Here is a 17791-nt window from a genome sequence, read left to right as displayed (position 1 = left end):
GTAAATCTTCAGGATATTACAAATGTATGATTTTACAGAATGTTTTTCTAAGTGTAAACTTTTTGTTGATACGCACTGTATATTGACCAGCAGCAGGGCTGAATGGGTCAAATTACAATGTCAATACAAAGAAAAAAAAACAAGTACTGTCAATACAATATCAGATATTGACAAGATAAAAGTTAGAATAATTATCTGAACATGATACCAAGCGCATGTATCATTCTGGGATAGTAACTTATCTAGTATAAACGACAACCATTTGAGTAATGGCTTTGTAATAAATTTACAACGAGTGGAGACAAGTCAATTTCCAATTCCAAAAGCGAATAATGTGGCAAAATTAGTTATTCTTACGTGATAAAATATTTGAGTAATATCTGGCTAATGAAAATGATAATCCGGTAAAATAATCTTATAAAAAGATATTACCATCAAGGTTTTAGAGAAATTAAAACAATGTAAGGATATCACACCAATATATCTCCCCTTGAAAGATTTTTTTACCTCTCTTCGAAATTCCAGTGTAAATTTCCATTTACTGAGTGACAAAATGTTTTATTAAAATAATTGCATTTACATTACAAATTAGAAAAAAGGAAAAAATCATATCCTAATTACAACAACCAATTTAAAGAAACACACGGAGGACAACATTGGGGACAAAAATTACAGTAACATAGTTACTATGGCAAAGATTATAGATAATTTTGTTTGTGAAGTTTTGATGAATTTATAAATACGAAATATACAAGCTTCCTTATCTGGTGATAATATATCATAAAATTCATCAAATATATCAAATCTATATTTCACACAAATAACCACGCATTTTCTTTCGTTTTTATTTGAGATAAGCAACGAAGTCACCAAAGAGCAATTTTTTAGATATCATAACTATTACATATTTTCATTAACCCGAAAAGAATGTTCAGGCCATCCACATTAATTGTCATAACAGACTAGACATAAAAATTGTGGTGAAAAAATATAAGTATGCAATAGGAGTACTAAACATGTCTATGTTTACATATCATGTTTACCTGTGAGTGTGACCTAATTTACAAAAAATTTAATATGCAAAACATTTAGGAATAAAAGGAGGGGAATGGAAAATAGTAGCAGTTGGTGTCTTTTGGGAGATAAAATATGATAATTCCGGTAATAGAAGTTGTGTAGCAGCATCAGGCACATAATCAGTAATACCTATATAAGTAGTACATGTATAACATCAGTAGGAGTGGGAGTAGGAGTAGGTGTTGTAATAGTAGAAGTAGTAGTAGTAGCAGTAGTAGTAGTAGTAGTAGTAGAAGTAGGAGTAGTAGGAGTAGTATAGTAGTATTATAGTGTAGTAGTAGTAGTAGTAGTAGTAGTAGTAGTATAGTAATAGCATAGTATTAGTATAGTAGTAGTAGTAGAGTAGTAGTAGTAGTAGAAAAAGAAGTAGTCGTATTAGTAGTAGAAGTCGTAGTAGTAGTATAATTAGTAGTAGTAGTAGTAATAGTCGTAGTAGTAGTAGTATAGTTGTAGTAGTAGTAGTAGTAGTCGTAGTAGTAGTCGTAGTAGTAGTAGAAGTAGTATGGTAGTAGTAGAAGAAGTAGTAGTAGTAGTAGTAGTAGTAGTAGTAGTAGTAGTAGTAGTAGTAAGTAGGCAGAATAGTAGGAGTAGTACATGTAGAAGCAGTAGTAGTATCAGCAGCAATAGTAGTAGCAGTAGTAGTAGTAGTAGTAGCAGCAGCAGTAGTAGTAGCAGTAGAAGAAGAAGAAGAAGAAGAAAGGGAGGAGGAGGAGTAGTAACAGTAGTAGTAGTAGTAGTAGTAGCAGTAGTAGCAGTAGTAGTAGTAGTAGTAGTAGTAGTAGTAGTAGTAGTAGTAGTAGTAGTAGTAGTAGTAGTAGTAGTATTTATGTTGGTGCCAGTGGCTGTAATGGAAGTGTGCCAGTAATAATTACCATTGGTGACGGCGAGAAAGATTCGAATATATTTGTAGAATTAGTATTTCTTTCTATTTTGTCGTTGACGTACTCCATAGTGACAAAGAAATTACAGAAAAAAGAAGGCTTTGGTTCATCCAAGGGTCATTTACACAGGATCCACTGCCGCCAGAGGTACTTGTACTGTTACTTCTAATCGTGGAAGTAGTCATTAAAGCTGTTTCTGTTGTTATTGTTGTTGTTGATGTTGTTGGAGAGGTGCAAGTAGTAGTAGTAGTAGTAGTAGTAGTAGTAGTAGTAGTATTAGTAGTAATAGTAGTGTCAGCAACATATACAAAACAGTATAGAATAAGTGTCGTGCGTATTATACATGACAAAGAGCTTATTGTCCTCGTGATACGAGTTGAAAAATAATAATGTCAGCGTTTAACACAACATATTGCACATAATTATGAGTATCTTTAGCATTGAAACCATAAAAGTGTGAGGGCAATAAGGTTGGCATGGTAACCAATATACTTTTAGTCATTCTGGTCGGGATAATAATTTAGACCATCATCTTTTAACGGTCACTGGTAGAAAAAATAAATCTTGTAATCCATACCACTGACTATTCACAAAATAATGTCAAAATGTGTGATATCCATGATCAAAGAATCTTTGTTAGAATCATGAATAAAATACGATCATAATCAGTCACTACACAACCAGCGGAGTTATTATATTTTTTATATCTTCAAACGAAATCAAAATTACAGATTACATAGATAAGGCGTGTTTGTATTCGATCAAAATTTGAAATGAAACTATACTTATGTGAAAAAAATATTGCACACATACAAAATAAAAAATCCAATATTTCGGAGCAATTTAGGCTTAATCCCATTCTGCAGAAAGACAATATTGGCGCCATGCAATATTAATAATATCCTTCCCCCAAATTCTAGCATAGCATACCAATATCGCATATCTCAGCTGGGTGTCGTTTCGTGAACCTATACGTAAATTTACGCTCGACTTTGCGAATAACAGACATATGAAGCTCCCGATGAAATGATGAAGTTTTCATTTGATATCTTCTGGGAGTGTAATTATTTCTTTTACAATAAACACTTTCTAGTTGAGAAAAATGGACACTAAATCTTTTAGCCCGCATAAAATCAACAAAATTGATAAAACCCTTCACTTCTTTCTTTCTCGTATAAAAAATTAACATTGTTTTTTTTCTTTTATGTTGATATGACTTATTTCCAATTAAGTTACTTTTATTTGAGTATGTTTCTGTATTTTCCTTTATGTTGATGGCTTTACAAATAATTTGGATTATGTTTTAGTCATAATACATTGTATATTCTGTTTGTTTTGTTATATTTGAATGCTTTGCATTGTTTAACAGACATGCGGTTGTCCGATTTGACAATTTTTCTTGATTTTAATTTACTGAGAGGCATACAGGTGTCCTTTTGTTACTCTGGTAACTGTCGGATAAAACAGACCTTGCCGGATAAAAAAAACCAACAAGTTCCTCATGAAACGCTCCCCTCGTCGTATAAAAATTTTAAAATCGAAATCTTTAAAAACCAACTCTGTTCCATGCCACTTTTATGATTGCAGACACCATCAAATGGTCTTCTGTTATTTCACAGACTGCTCCGGCAAGTCGTGCGATCCGTTAAATTCTGCCAGCAGGCTAAATTTCCCGCCATCCACCACAAACTCTGAACAGCGCCTTTTCTGATTAGCCTGCGGGTAAGCTAGTAATACAGTTACCTATTCCACAGCTTCGAGTAATCTTGGGAACCATGGCTGCTATAGATGTCCCAAGATGGAAATACATTTTAATCACCTCCGTCATAGAAATGAAAATTGAATTACAAGATGAATATAAAACATTACAAGATTAAACAAAAAAATACAAGATAGAATGGCTATATCACGACGTCTTATACTCTCAAGGATTGAACTTTAAACTGTTTAAAATCTGGCTTACAATATCTTGCTGAGGTTAGAAACGTCTCATTTGCATAGGCATAGTACTATCCAATATCTTCGAGCATGTTGAGGGGGAATTGAATCCTTATGAATGACTAATGTCATAATTGATCGATACTTTTCCATTGGACGAGAACGTCCTTACCATGCTACGCACGTTACTATTCTTTTTTTTGACACCGTGTGGTGTGTTCGGTGAATAAATACAGGTGTATGGTGTGCGAAGAGCCGCTGTGCATTGAAATTCATTATCAAGCGGTAACTTTATGATCTGAAAAGAGACACCGAGGAAATGATCAATACCAACAAACATAAGAATTGAATCAATGAGCGGAAAATGAAAGGACCTAGTTCGAGTATCGACGAGCGAGCTTGTACATACCTTTAGGAGATAAGGACTAAATGATACGACTGCAGCCATTACGGTATTGCCAAGCAAAGAAGCCAAAGGCTTGAAGATCTGCCTTGAAGGCACTGTTCCATCAAAAACAAATATCCCCAGCTATGCTGGATATATTACTGTTTATCCCCAACCAACAATGTACAAATGATGGGTTAGGCTAAGACGGTGATTATTTTTTAATCTGTGCGCTGGTAATGTATCAGAGGAGTGCCTGAGGTGGCAAATCTTGGACCGAGTAAAACCCGGATAGAGCTTGAACCCTTTCGGAGTGGCCATGTCGCCGGGGGTAAGAGTATCCAGTTACTCTCATTCCCCGCGTGCAGGAAGACGGAGAAAGCACTCGTCCTTCAGGGATTCTGTGATTAGGAGAACTAAATGCTACATGGGTATTTTCATACTAATTATCAACCCCACCCCCTAAATCTTCTTGTGATTCCCTAAAACGGTTTGAATACGCAAAAACAAATGAAAGTGTTGTGTCACAAGACAATGACATCAAAAGCATGGATGACGTAAAGATGTTGATAGTGTCCAATGTACATAACAGTCAAGAGCACATATTTCATTACATATTGTTAATATGTATACGAGCACTATTTTTACAGTGAGATTGTATATAAATGTCCTGTGAAGAAATGTACCAGACAAAATGTACAAGTGCATTCAAGATATTAATTGCACGGTTCTTGTTACTTTCAGTAGACATTAATTTTCGGGTGTCCTACACAACAAATTAATCGCACAATAAGCCACATGTTAAAGGAACATACTTTCGATAACACGATGCACAGCACTGTTGTAAATAGAAAAAAAACGTTTTAACAAAACAAAGAAAATTCAGCTGAGATGATATTGGTGGATGTGATAACAATGGCGTCTTAAATGTGAAGGTATAGTTCCAAGAACATACTTTGAATATTGAACAATATCATTAATATGCTAAGCCATCTGCAAGGTGCACCCTATCACATTCAAATTCTCTCTAAAGGCTTTGCCAATCAAATAAACATTACTTCTCATAATCGAATTACTGTTATACATTTAGCTATAATGAAATATACCGATGAATCATTTATTTTTTTCTCCTTTTTAATTCTTCATATTCAAATCATTCCTTTGATTATCATTGAGCACATTGAGTTCTATTTTTATTCGTCTTTATGTTCTTTAACCAACGATCAATTTCCTATAAATCGATATTTAGGTCCTTAGCGTTATTGGATGATTGCAAAGAACATCAAAATACATTGTAATCAGAATAATAATCGGATTGGGTAACACAATTCCATATTTGCGAATGGAGGCATTTTTCATGACGACATCAGGACATTACTTCATTCGAACACAAGTGTAATGTCCATGTGTTTAAATGTGGATATCTTTTTGTATCAGAACACTATTTTGTTATGTACTGATTAATTTTTTTGTAATTTCCTGAACTTGCAACGTGGTATTTTTCCGATTTTCGCTGGTAAACGACGCGGTATCAGGTATCAGTGTTTGGTGTCAGATATATTCTCGATCTCCTACATGTGATTCTTAACATGTGCTACTCTTTATCGCCGATGTGAAAGTGTGGGTGAGTCACGGATGACTGGCAGAGAGTGAGACTTGACATCAAATTCACCCATTCCTCTGGAGCAATTCTTTTAGCCAATGCTGACCAGACTTAAATCTATCAACATTCGACAGTATCACTCTGATGACCTGACGAACATGCTGACGTCGGTCGGAACACCATCAGCATTTAAGATCATGCACTGCAGCACTCTGAGGACCTGATGAACAAGGTCGGTTCAGGTTAATGGTGAGCCGAGTGGAAATAGTAGTAGTGTTGGTGCGGAGTTGACTCGACCTCACCGAACTTCGCATGCAGTGGGAACTTGTACGTGTCGCCAGCGGATGCCAATAACGTACCGTCGCTTTGTCGCTTGGTTTGAGGCGTCGACACGAATCGGGGATCTGCAGGACGTACTTGCGGACGTTAGCGTTGAATACCACATAGATAAGGGTGTTGAACATACTGTTACTCATGGCCAAGGCCTCTACCAAGTAAAAGACGGTGAGGAACAGGCTCATGTGTGAATCCTGGTAGCTGGGGAAGACGATATCACGCAAGATGGCGAACATGTGATAAGGTGCCCAGCAAAACGCGAAAAGCGCCACAACGATGATCAGAAGGCGGATGGTACGCCGTTTGGATGATTCAGCAGCCATTTCTTGTTGCTCAGTGGCATGCCCACCGGGAACGTGACGGAACCAGAGCTTCCGAGCGATCAGGAAGTACGATACCGACATGATTGTAAGCGGCAGAAGGAACTCACCAAAGACTAGGACAAGGGTGTAGGCTTTCATCGCCTTGCTGTTTGGCCAGCGCTCGCTGCACTGCGTGATGTGGATGTTGTCGCCGCCGATGTTGAAATAGTAATTGTGGGTTCCAGAATAAAGGGCTGTGGGAATGACGATTGTAAGAGACAGGATCCAGATAAAACAAAGGACAAAACATGCCGTGTAGGTCGTCATTCTCGGCTTTAGAGGATGCATTATGATGATATATCTGAAATGAGAAATTCAGAGACAAAGATCAATAATATTGATGACATACTTAATAATAAACATCATCTTCTTTACGTCTCCAGACAGGACAACACATTGCCTAAACGATTGAAGTGTATATCATTAGGCAACATTGATCTTCATACGATATACATGTATATTCAATGTTCTGCATGTAAATATCGTAAGAAAGTTCAAACAGAAAATTCAATGAATTTGTATACAAGCACGTGTATAAGAGCTTGTAGGGAGGCACTGAACGTAGTCCGAAGAAGACAAAATGCATTTAATTTATATACCTTCAAAAATAAACCTTCAAAAAATAAAATCGGTCTAACTCACCCTTCGTGCTCAGGGTGAAATGCATGACATAAATTGCAATAAAGTAATAAAACAAGGTGGAACGAAGATGTTGTTTTAAAAGAAATAATGTTTCATCCACCAAATAAATAATAACATCTTTACCAAGTTTCCGCCTATTTTTTCATGGGGTGCTGTAAAATGAAATTTTCAAGTCGAAAGTGTATAAATGCCACATTGCTGCAGATCACATATTTGCCCGTTCTCTTTTAAGCTCTTCTGGAAAATGGTAAAAAATAAGCAATGTATTGGTAAATATACATTATGTCCAACCACACATACCGCTAGATATTTGCTTAATATTATTATTTTTTTAATTTACTTCAGAGATTCGTTGATTTTGGAACATATGTTAAGAGTGTAAAAGATTATATATACGATCTTCATTTCCCCCTTTCTTCTTTTCTTGGTAATGAAACTTCTGGCGGTCTATGGCCCCAAGCTCACCCCCTTATCTGTAACTGCCCAGCTTTGGCAAATGGAAGTAAGTGACACATCTGTCAAATTTGAGTTATTGTTGTTTCAAAAACACACTTTGTATGTTGCACGTTCAGCCGAAATTTCGAGAAGAAATGATCCTTCTCTGGAAGGATACTGAAGAAAATATGCTGTTATATTGCCTGACGCCTATGTAAATAACGAACACACATTGCTCATCTACAACAAATGATACTTTTGTAACTTGCTTCCTTTTTGCCAAAAGTACGCCAGTGTGTTAATGCAAAGACAGACAACTAAATACACAGTTCTATTTCACACTGTTCCAATGATGATAGGGGTATAATGATATCCATTACAACATGATTATTAGAAGGGGAAAAGTCTTAATGGAAGAATTTCATTCAAACCATTATTCAATGTCCTATTGTCCCTCATAAAAAATGGTAACAAATAATGACTGATAGTGATAGGGTGATATGTTTGGTGTATATTGATTAGTAAAGTATCGGAGTCATTGTAGAATGTCTTACTTAGCTCGAGGGCTTCAATGGATACCTTTGGGTGACGATTTATGTCATGTAGGTCCTATATATAGGCTATACAACAGAGTCCGCCGAAATTTTAGAGGCCTTTATGATTATGGGACTTACTTGAAGTTGTAGGTCAAGCTTGTATGGTGATCATTATCTTCTAGTCGCACGAGACTAAAATTGAAACATGAATTACACATTAAAAATTCGCGATGGAAACAAGAATACAGTTTCTTAAATCTATAGAATCTAAAGAACGGTTGTCTTAAGCAGCTCAGGCTCTTAACTAGTTTTGAACTACTGAGGTGAATTATCTTTATTTTGACCTTCCTTTCTTTAAATATCTTTGTCTTACGTTGCTTTAACATGGCAACAATTATGATATAGTGAAAACGATGACACATAGTGATAATGATAGTAAGGCTGATGATTGAAAAAAATGAAATGATATGATGATTAAAATATCAGTAAAAAACCCCGGAAACTGCTTAACATTTCCATCTTACAGCATGTACAGGATGTGCAGATAGCTTTATTACATCAGCCGGAAATGAAACCATGACCTCCAGTACATGATGTCGGCGCTCTATCAACAAGTCAACTGGCTCACTATACCTTTATAACTAAGTGAGCAGTAATTAAACTCCGGCACAGATTAAATACTGAAAAATTGGTTTAGGGGAGATTAAATATCCTGCAAAGGTAGAAATGAAAACAACCAAAAACAGAGATTTTGGACAAAAAAATGTAGGTGGTATTTGACCGAGCATCTAACGATGCACATCATGTGCTTTCCCTTATCCGAAAATTTAATTAAAACCAAATAATCTCGTTATCGCTGTTTTGCCATCGGTATTTCCTCCCAAAAAATCAGTATTCATTGAATTTTCTTTTTACATTTCATTAACAGCACCTGAAACAGATCCATGATTGTAAATCTCACTCTTTCGTCAATTACCCAGTTTCCTGAGTTTACCTCAAGCTGGAAACCAGAACGCATTGGACGTGAGAGGGAGTACGATATCCCCTAATTAGGCATGTGTAATAATTTGCGCCAGAATTAATAATGGGAAACACACGAGGACTCTTAGCCTCGGAGCATCACGAGCAATGTAACATCAACCCCTTCTCATGGGAGCAATTATCCGTAGAGAATTTAGGGTGGAATTATATCAAAACGTGGAAAGAATGTGAATGACTCCAGGGGTCGCTTTGGGATGTACGTATAAATCGCAGATATAATGAACGTTATGTGGGGACTGATCTGAGAGTAGAGAACTAGAAATGAGGGTAGATATCGTTTCCAGTAATTACCCGAAAGGTTGTATAACACACACCATGACGTGCACGTAGACCTTGCGCCTGAGATGGTGGTTACTTGTTTAACCATTTCAATGTTTAAAAGTAGGTCTATTATATTTTTCAGCTTGATCTAGTTCATAGTCACTTGATTCTTCATTTAAAACCGGTGCCAAAAAATGTATCACGTAGAACGCCTATTCGGGTGTAGGTTTGCACAATTTGACAATTACTAATGTGTGTGTGCGTCTGTCTCTGAGGGGGTGTATGCGTGTGTGTATGTATATTATGACCATGTATATTATGACCACGTTTATGGGCCCTACCAGAGGACAATCAGTTGGAATGCTCTACGAAGAACTTAAAAGTGATGTGCCTTGACTCTAGCATCCCAGACGTTCCCATTAGGAGTCTAAAGCTCTACCAACTGAGTTACGATCTACAGTGCGTCCAACAAAAAATGTACACTATTGGAATAGCTGCAAAATAACAAAATACATCACTTTGGGGAAAAACACCTTCATATGTGGAAGCCAATTAGGTCCACTTTCAAATGACACAAAACAGTTGGAAAAATATTAATGCTTGAGCACTACCAACTTTAACAAAGGGTATGAAAATAAGCCTTCCAATTTCTGTCAGTTTTTGAAAGGCAAATCCATTGGGATTTGCAAAGTTACGGGCATTGTGATAAATCAATGATCGATCAGGACAAGTTTGGGCTGTTTAAGCAAATTTCATAAATTATTAACTTGAACTTTAATGCAAGAGTGAACAAAAATGGCACTTTGGGGGCAGCGTTTTAACTATATATCATGTGGATCTCAGCAATATGTTCACGGGAGTCAGGAGATTTAATAAATTCTGAGTTGGGGCATCAACGTTTACCTATCAATCATTTAATCAAAAATTTACCAATAAATCAGCTCAATCAATGTGCAATGTGATCAATCAAACATTCAGTTTTTTTTTAAATTAACTATTTCATAAATCATATGCTAATTTCTTGGTAATCATTCAGTGAAAAAAAATGAACTGACAATCAGCCACCGGTCACTTGGCAGTTAAGAGTTGAATAGGCTACCATCCAGGAAGTGAGACAGAGAAAGAGGGAGCCGGAGAAATGGAGGTGGAGGGGGGGTACATATGACTTGTCCAAGTCTTTGTTATACAGTGCGTATCAAAAAAAAGTTTACACTTTGAAAAACCCTTGGGAATTCGATGTGGGGACTCATGCCTTCGGGCAACAGTGATGAATTTCGCTTTTGTGCCCCCTGACCCACATGCCGTTCCCGCATTTCTTTGCATGTTAATGTACTGTAAATTTTCTAATGTAATGTGCATGTACTTTTTTATATTGGTCAAATAAATAATAATAATAATAATAAAAATATACAACATGTGGGTATTTTTTGCACGTATAATCTTGGTTTTGGGTCTCATCTATCCAATGAAAGTAAAAGTTTTGTCAGAATGTTTTTGTCGAAACATTTATCATACATTTCCCTTGCACTTTTAGTCAATTGAAATAAAACGGATACATTCAAGCATTTTGTAACAATTTTGCCGCCCAAATTTGAAATTTCAACACTTAGTAAGCACAACCTTTACTCTTTTTGTGCCAGCTGGATCTGAGGACATAACTGAATCTGAAGAAAAGTTTATATCAGACATCTCCAGCATTTTTTCACTAAGTTTTTATCATTGAAAGTGGGTTTACATTTCATTTTTCATTTAATACTTGTTTCTCCAAACTTTTCTAAATTTTAGCAATGATAAATGTAATGAAAATCAAGCTTAAGCCATTCCATGTAAATCACACCTCAGTGTAAAGCAAATATCGTCACGATGGGCTCGGTGTGTGAGGGAGTGGGGTAGGGCAAAATGCACTCTTCGAAGTGTTTTGGGCAAGGAAACAAGTCTAACAAAGTAGAAAATATCTTCAAATCAATTTTAATAGCTAAATTCCATGTGTTCTTCATGATTACAGTCTACTTTAGACTTAGAAGAGCCGTGGTGTAGTGGTTCTGACTCTCGCCTTGTAAACAGAGGGTCGTGTGTTCGAATCCCACCGCGGTCTAGCGTCCTTTGGCAAGGCGTTAATCCACACTTTGCCACTCTCGACCCAGGTGCTAAATGGGTACCCGGTAGGATGCGAAAGATATTGTATGTTTGATTTTGCCAGCGCCATAATGAGGCTGCGATGAATGCAAGGAATGCTCCCCAGGGAGTGGAAATTGTGCACTTTTCGTGCGGGATTGAAATGAATCCAATGACCGGGGTAATAATATGCTGTAACGCGCTTTGGGCCATTCTGGGAAAAGCGCTTTATAAAAAATGGCTATTATTATTATTACTTTATTCGCATAACTATTTCAATGTTCTGCGCAAATAATTTTCACTAACTTTTCAAAAGTAAGTGGTGCTCACTCAAGCGGAATAATATTTTTTGACAGTTATATCGTTATTTGCTTTAATGGACCTGTACCAATGTTAAAATGTAGGAAAATCTTCGGGATATTACAAATGCATAATTTTACAGGATTTTTTCAAAGTGTAAATGTTTTTGATACGCACTGTATATATATATCAAATCTGTCTTATTATATGCATCTGCTCATTCTATTTCTTTTTATACTTTTATTGTATTTTAAACATAATATACATTTGTTTCTTCTTTAATGGTCACTGCATGGCATGTATTTCTTTATTTCTCTGTTATGTATTTTTAAAATGTAAACTCACATTGTTAGTCTTCGAACTTTTTGATGAGTATTGTTTAATAAAAACGAATTGAATTTGAATTTGAATTTGTATAACACCCTTTGCTCGGCAAGATCCAAAGGATAACCTTTCAAAAAACAGGAAGATTAATTCTGCCCATGCAGCCTAGCCAAGCTTAGTCTCTGAGGAGGAGAGAAGTGAGGGAGGGGTGGCTAATTGTTCTGTTGACCTTTATCCCATCAACCTACTTCACCTAATTAAGTCCTTTCTTACCCCTATTCTCTTGATTCTCATGATCACATTGGTGAAATTCAAATGATAAAGTCAACATGCTGCACTAAAAATTGCAATTCATGATCACCCATGCATTAAATCTGAATTCATTAACTCGTGAAATTTACTCAAACAACAAACTTATCACAATTGATCATTAACTCATCACCACACCCTCAACTTTGCAAATTAAAAAACGAAAGAAACTGGAAGGCTAATTCCTGCCCAACCTCACTTTCATACCCCTGGTTTAAGTGGGCAGCGTTCACTCAAATATGAAAAGATTTTCCAACTTTTTCAGTTTTCGGTGTCATTTAAGAGTTGACTTTATTGGCTTTCAATATATATATAAGTCTTTCGCCCAAAGTGATATTTTTTTATTTGGCAGCCTTCAAAAGTGTATAGTTTTTCGGCGGACGCACCGTATAATGATACAAGAAGACCTTCAAATTCCATACGATTGTTAATGATATTTGACAGCCGCAGTGGGGGATAGAAGACAATGATTGTGACTTTGTGCAAAGCAGACCTAACAGAGTCTTTAAACTTAACACCGATAGTACAGTTCAAATCACACCAGGATGTTACAGATGAACGTGCTATATAACCATAAAAAAGGTTTCCCCAATATTGGGTAAAATGGGAACATGCATGGTGGTTGGGTAAAATTGTATTGTATGTGTATTGTATGTATCATTTTTTTTTTGTAAATTGTACACAATTCAGCCGTAAGACTGCTATAAACAAATACATAAAAATATTTTGTAGATTTTACGCAGCGTTGCGTTAAATAGCCTAATGTGGGGTTACAAAAATACCAAGCAAACATGCATGTTCCCTTTCTACCCAATATTGGGTAAAATTCTACTCAGTGCTTTTAGAGTGTGTAGTTACTAGAAATATGTTATAACTGATTAGATATTACAGAAAAAATATATAAATTGATCAATGCATGATAATCGGTGAAAAAAAGTTTAACTAAAATTTCATAACTTTACTATTTCTACATCTGATTTCAGGGATTTTCTTAATCATTATTTTGATTCATTTCCTCCAATCAACGTTAAGGGTAAAATTCATCTTTACCACATTAAAAAAATATTATTACAAACTTGCAAATTCTAACCTTCAAGTTGTTCTTATAAAAATCTTTTTAGATAAAGTTCAGCAGTCGGAGAGTAACTGCTTCGTTTTAAAGCTACTTTAAGTCCCTTTCGTCGCGATGGATATCACTATGTTATTAATCACAGTGGCGATAGATCGGATATCTAAATGTTTCTTTATCCAATAGTCAAACCGACGAAACTGACTCCAAGCCGAACCGATTTTATCTACCTTTTCCTATTCCTCGTCAAGCCAATTTCTAAGCTTCTTAAAATTGTAATGAACAATGATACCGCTATGTTCATATCTTCATTAGATCATTACTCTACTAATATAAAATCTATTGCTTTAAACTACTGCATAGTTCATGTAAGAGTTCGTAAAGTTTTGTGTGTGACGTGATCATGCATTGCAGAAGAGCACAAATAAAAGAAATCGTGCGTATTAAGTTTACTGACGTGCATATATGACATACGCCCATCCATGAATAACTTGCTCACTATCAAACTATAAATGGTTCCTATAAATTTAGTTGTTTTCTCATGTAGAGTACGAGTTTCCCCTCCTCTAATTTCTATTTCAATTTGTAATTGTGTATTTGCTAAGTTTAATACACAATCTGATTTTTCTTCCTCGGGTATGTCCTTCGGATTGGAATAAGCAATAATTAGAATTAAGAAAGTGGAATAGAGGAATAACAATTTAACCTCGGAGATTCTCAAATTTGTGATATTTCTTCAAAAATCAATAACCGTTGATGACTTGCTCTTTTTCCTACCTCAAATAAAACTGAATTTTATAGTGATACGATCTGGAATCTGAGTGAAAGGTCTACTTTAATACTTGACTTGAGTGTGGGAAACCTGAAAATCTAAAGCAATATTAATGTCAAGGGTGCTGCCAAAGAACATCAATCCAATCTTTCAGTTTCCATAAATGCTGGTATTTTAACTTCTTTACTTCAAATTCGCCACTCTCGTTCTCATCTTTGTATACAATGAATTGCTTTCTCTTAATGAGTCGTGGTTTCGGTTTATCCAATCCCACTTTACATGTTAAGCCTGCAAAAAAAGTGCAACATACATTTCTTGGCGCTCAGAGGCGCAAGCCCCGTTTTGCGAGCTATTGGAGGCGCCATCATGAATCGAAGTGTATGATAAACATGGCATAGAGCTATTATTAGCTCTATGAACATGGTATTCATGCGCGTACACACCTTCGCCCTCAACCCACACCCTTACGCCCTAACAACCACACATAATCATCTCATATAATTCTCGAGACGTATCTGTTTGTTGCCAATGTAATGAGAGTTACAGGTTGTTGGCGTTACAACCTTACAATACGATGTCAGCCTAGTATATCTACAGTAGATGTGGAAACACACACCGACGTTTTTTTTTAATTTTACAAAGAATATGCATTTACCTCATTATTCAAAACACACACAAAAGACCTTTAAACACCGACAGCGAACGTCTTATCCCGTCACGTTAATCCACGCACACCCTCACATGACCACAGTAATACATTTTACACACACACCCCTACCATACACCCACACACACACACATATATATATATATATATATATATATATATATATATATATATATATATATATATATATATATATATACATATATATATATGTATATATGCATATGAACAGACGTGTTTTTCACGGCTGTTTCAGAAACGGATTTTGAATTCTCTTTTGTGTCACAGCATTGGCACTGACGAAGAGTGTGACTTTACTTTTCATTTTTGAGAGCTATGCTCCTTATTTTTAAATCTACGATTTTATTTCTACGACATTTTCTAAACAAATTGTAATTAGTTTATCCCATATGCCGAAGCAGACTATTTCTATTTTATATGTGTATGTATATACATATGTCGATAATCCTTCCTCGGTTTTGTGGATATTAATAAGTGATTGATACCACTGAATAGATCATTTGATTTTCTGTAAAATAATATCCTACATGATATGACTATGGTTCACATGGAGGTGCATTCCCTTGAAATGTGGGGCAAGGTACAAATTCAAAAGTTGCAAAATGACACAATATTGAAAGTTTCTGTTCTTTTTTTCCGTGGAGATGAGTGAGTTTCTCAGTGGTTTCTTTTGTTTTCATGCACCTTAACATCAACGTTTAACATGGAATCAAACACACCTCTGCACAAGCAAACACATAACAAACAAACAAACATGCATGGGTATCTCACAGAACCATCACTACATAAACCACAACAAAACATGAAGAAGCAGGGGCTTGATTTGAATAGATTTTAATAGCTATTGACACAGACAAAAGGATTATGTTTTTCATTGACACTTCATGATTTACTGCTTGTTTTGCAGCTTTTCAATTCAGACCTCTTCCAACACTTTTGAATCCTACTCTTTCCGTGATGCATTGATAATAACAAGCAAGGTATTATTTTAAAGAAAATTAGATAATTTTTTGAATGATATCAAATATGCGTTGTGTATGATTGGGAGTTGGGAGAAACTAATGGCCAAACTCAGATTTCTAAACTTTTTATATATATATATATATAAAACTGTATATATATATATATATATATATATATATATATATATATATATATATACAGACAATACCCCCCCCCCCGCACACACACACACATACACATACTTTCGGGGCTTTGAGGGAGAAGTCGTTACCACTGCATTCAGTGGATCAAATATCAGGCCTGAGGTCTCCAAGAAAGTTAAAAAACAAGGATTGCTTCCGGGGAACCTAACTCCCCGCGTCTGGGTTTCGCTCATTTTGCTGAGAGGATACTGTCATTTGACAAACCATGGGTCACTTAACGAGCTAACAGGACCGAGGATCTTGAGGTCGCCGAATGGGATGGTTTCTTCTTTTGCAACAGTCAACAATCGACATGAAAAACATTTTTTCCGGGCGTTAAGCTATACGGTATCATGTAAAAGGATAACCCAGCTTGAAAAAAAACAGCAACAGCAAAATCGGTTGACGGACAAAGAGAATATAACTAACGAATCACGTAAAATGAAATTGACATTATCAGATCAAAGATTATTTAAAAAGCTAAGTTTAAGACACTGTTATTAGCCATGATAGGTGAGAACATCATTCACGCCTCATCAAATGCTAGCAGGAAAAACATCTAAACAAGAATTGTAGCCAATAAAAAAAGTACCTAAGTAGTCTACGTTGAGCATGTAAGCTTTTACAGTTTTTATTTTGATTAAGGATTAATATTATATAGAGGTTAAACAAAAACCCAGATCTATGAACAGTGAAACTAAACATGCTAAAGGTCGATGTTCTATGCGGGTATTCACCATCAATCGTTCCAACTCATTCCATTGATGATTTGAATGACATAAGCTAACGTCTGAAACTTACTTCATGAATACTCACCCCCCCCCCCCATAGATTTGAATGCTTTTGCGATTTGGGGAATGTAAGACCTAAAATTTTCGAAAAGGTACAGTTCTCGATGATCCCAACATTTATGTTTTTTTAGTAATCACTATTTCGGTGAAATAATCATTGTTACATAGAACCTATTATAAGTCGACTTGGCATAAAAAAAATTCTCGCAATCCCAGCAAATTTTTACTTTTATCATTACAATCATAAAAGTAAACAAAAGAGAACTAAGCCATTGTATGGTTTAGAGAAGATATATCATGAAATTAAAGAGAACAGACTAGTCCACCCCAGAAAATTGTTGATCTGTTGATTGGAGATGATGGAAAAAATCAAACAAACATAATTTACACCGACCATTTCATCAAAATCAGATATAAACTAAGACAGCTATGACATTTTTAAATTTCACTTATTTTTCGCAAAACAACCCGGTGATAAACAATTGAGAGAATCGATGATGTCCATCACTCACTTTCTCTTTCGTTTTTTATTGTTTGAATTATACAAATATTTCAATTTTTACAGATTTAAAAACAAGGACCAACTTGACTAAATCACAAACTGTTAAAATAATGGTAAATTTACATGTTCAGGGAGGAATACAATTATGTTTCACATGACAATGAGGAGAAAATTAGAATTTTTCAAATTTTTTACACATAAAAAAATTGTGAGTGGGTAAGGTCTTCATACCAACCAAAATGTGTGCATGGCTGTTTTGCGAAATTAAGCAAATCTTTG

General features: G+C 35.6%; 1 protein-coding gene across 1 annotated transcript in view; it reads right to left on the bottom strand.

Moving 5' to 3' along the window:
- Positions 1-1839: 1839 nt before the first annotated feature.
- Positions 1840-17791, bottom strand: part of LOC121429216 (prokineticin receptor 2-like) — a 48062-nt gene continuing 32110 nt past the window's right edge. The window contains exon 3 of the mRNA XM_041626175.1: positions 1840-6883. Coding sequence (XP_041482109.1) covers positions 6067-6883 — 817 coding nt within the window. The 3' untranslated portion in view covers positions 1840-6066. The remainder of the gene's footprint in view (positions 6884-17791) is intronic.

The sequence above is a fragment of the Lytechinus variegatus genome, chromosome 15 (genome assembly GCF_018143015.1).
Source record: "Lytechinus variegatus isolate NC3 chromosome 15, Lvar_3.0, whole genome shotgun sequence".
NCBI classification, from domain to species: domain Eukaryota; kingdom Metazoa; phylum Echinodermata; class Echinoidea; order Temnopleuroida; family Toxopneustidae; genus Lytechinus; species Lytechinus variegatus.
This window is presented reverse-complemented; position numbering and strand designations above follow the sequence as displayed.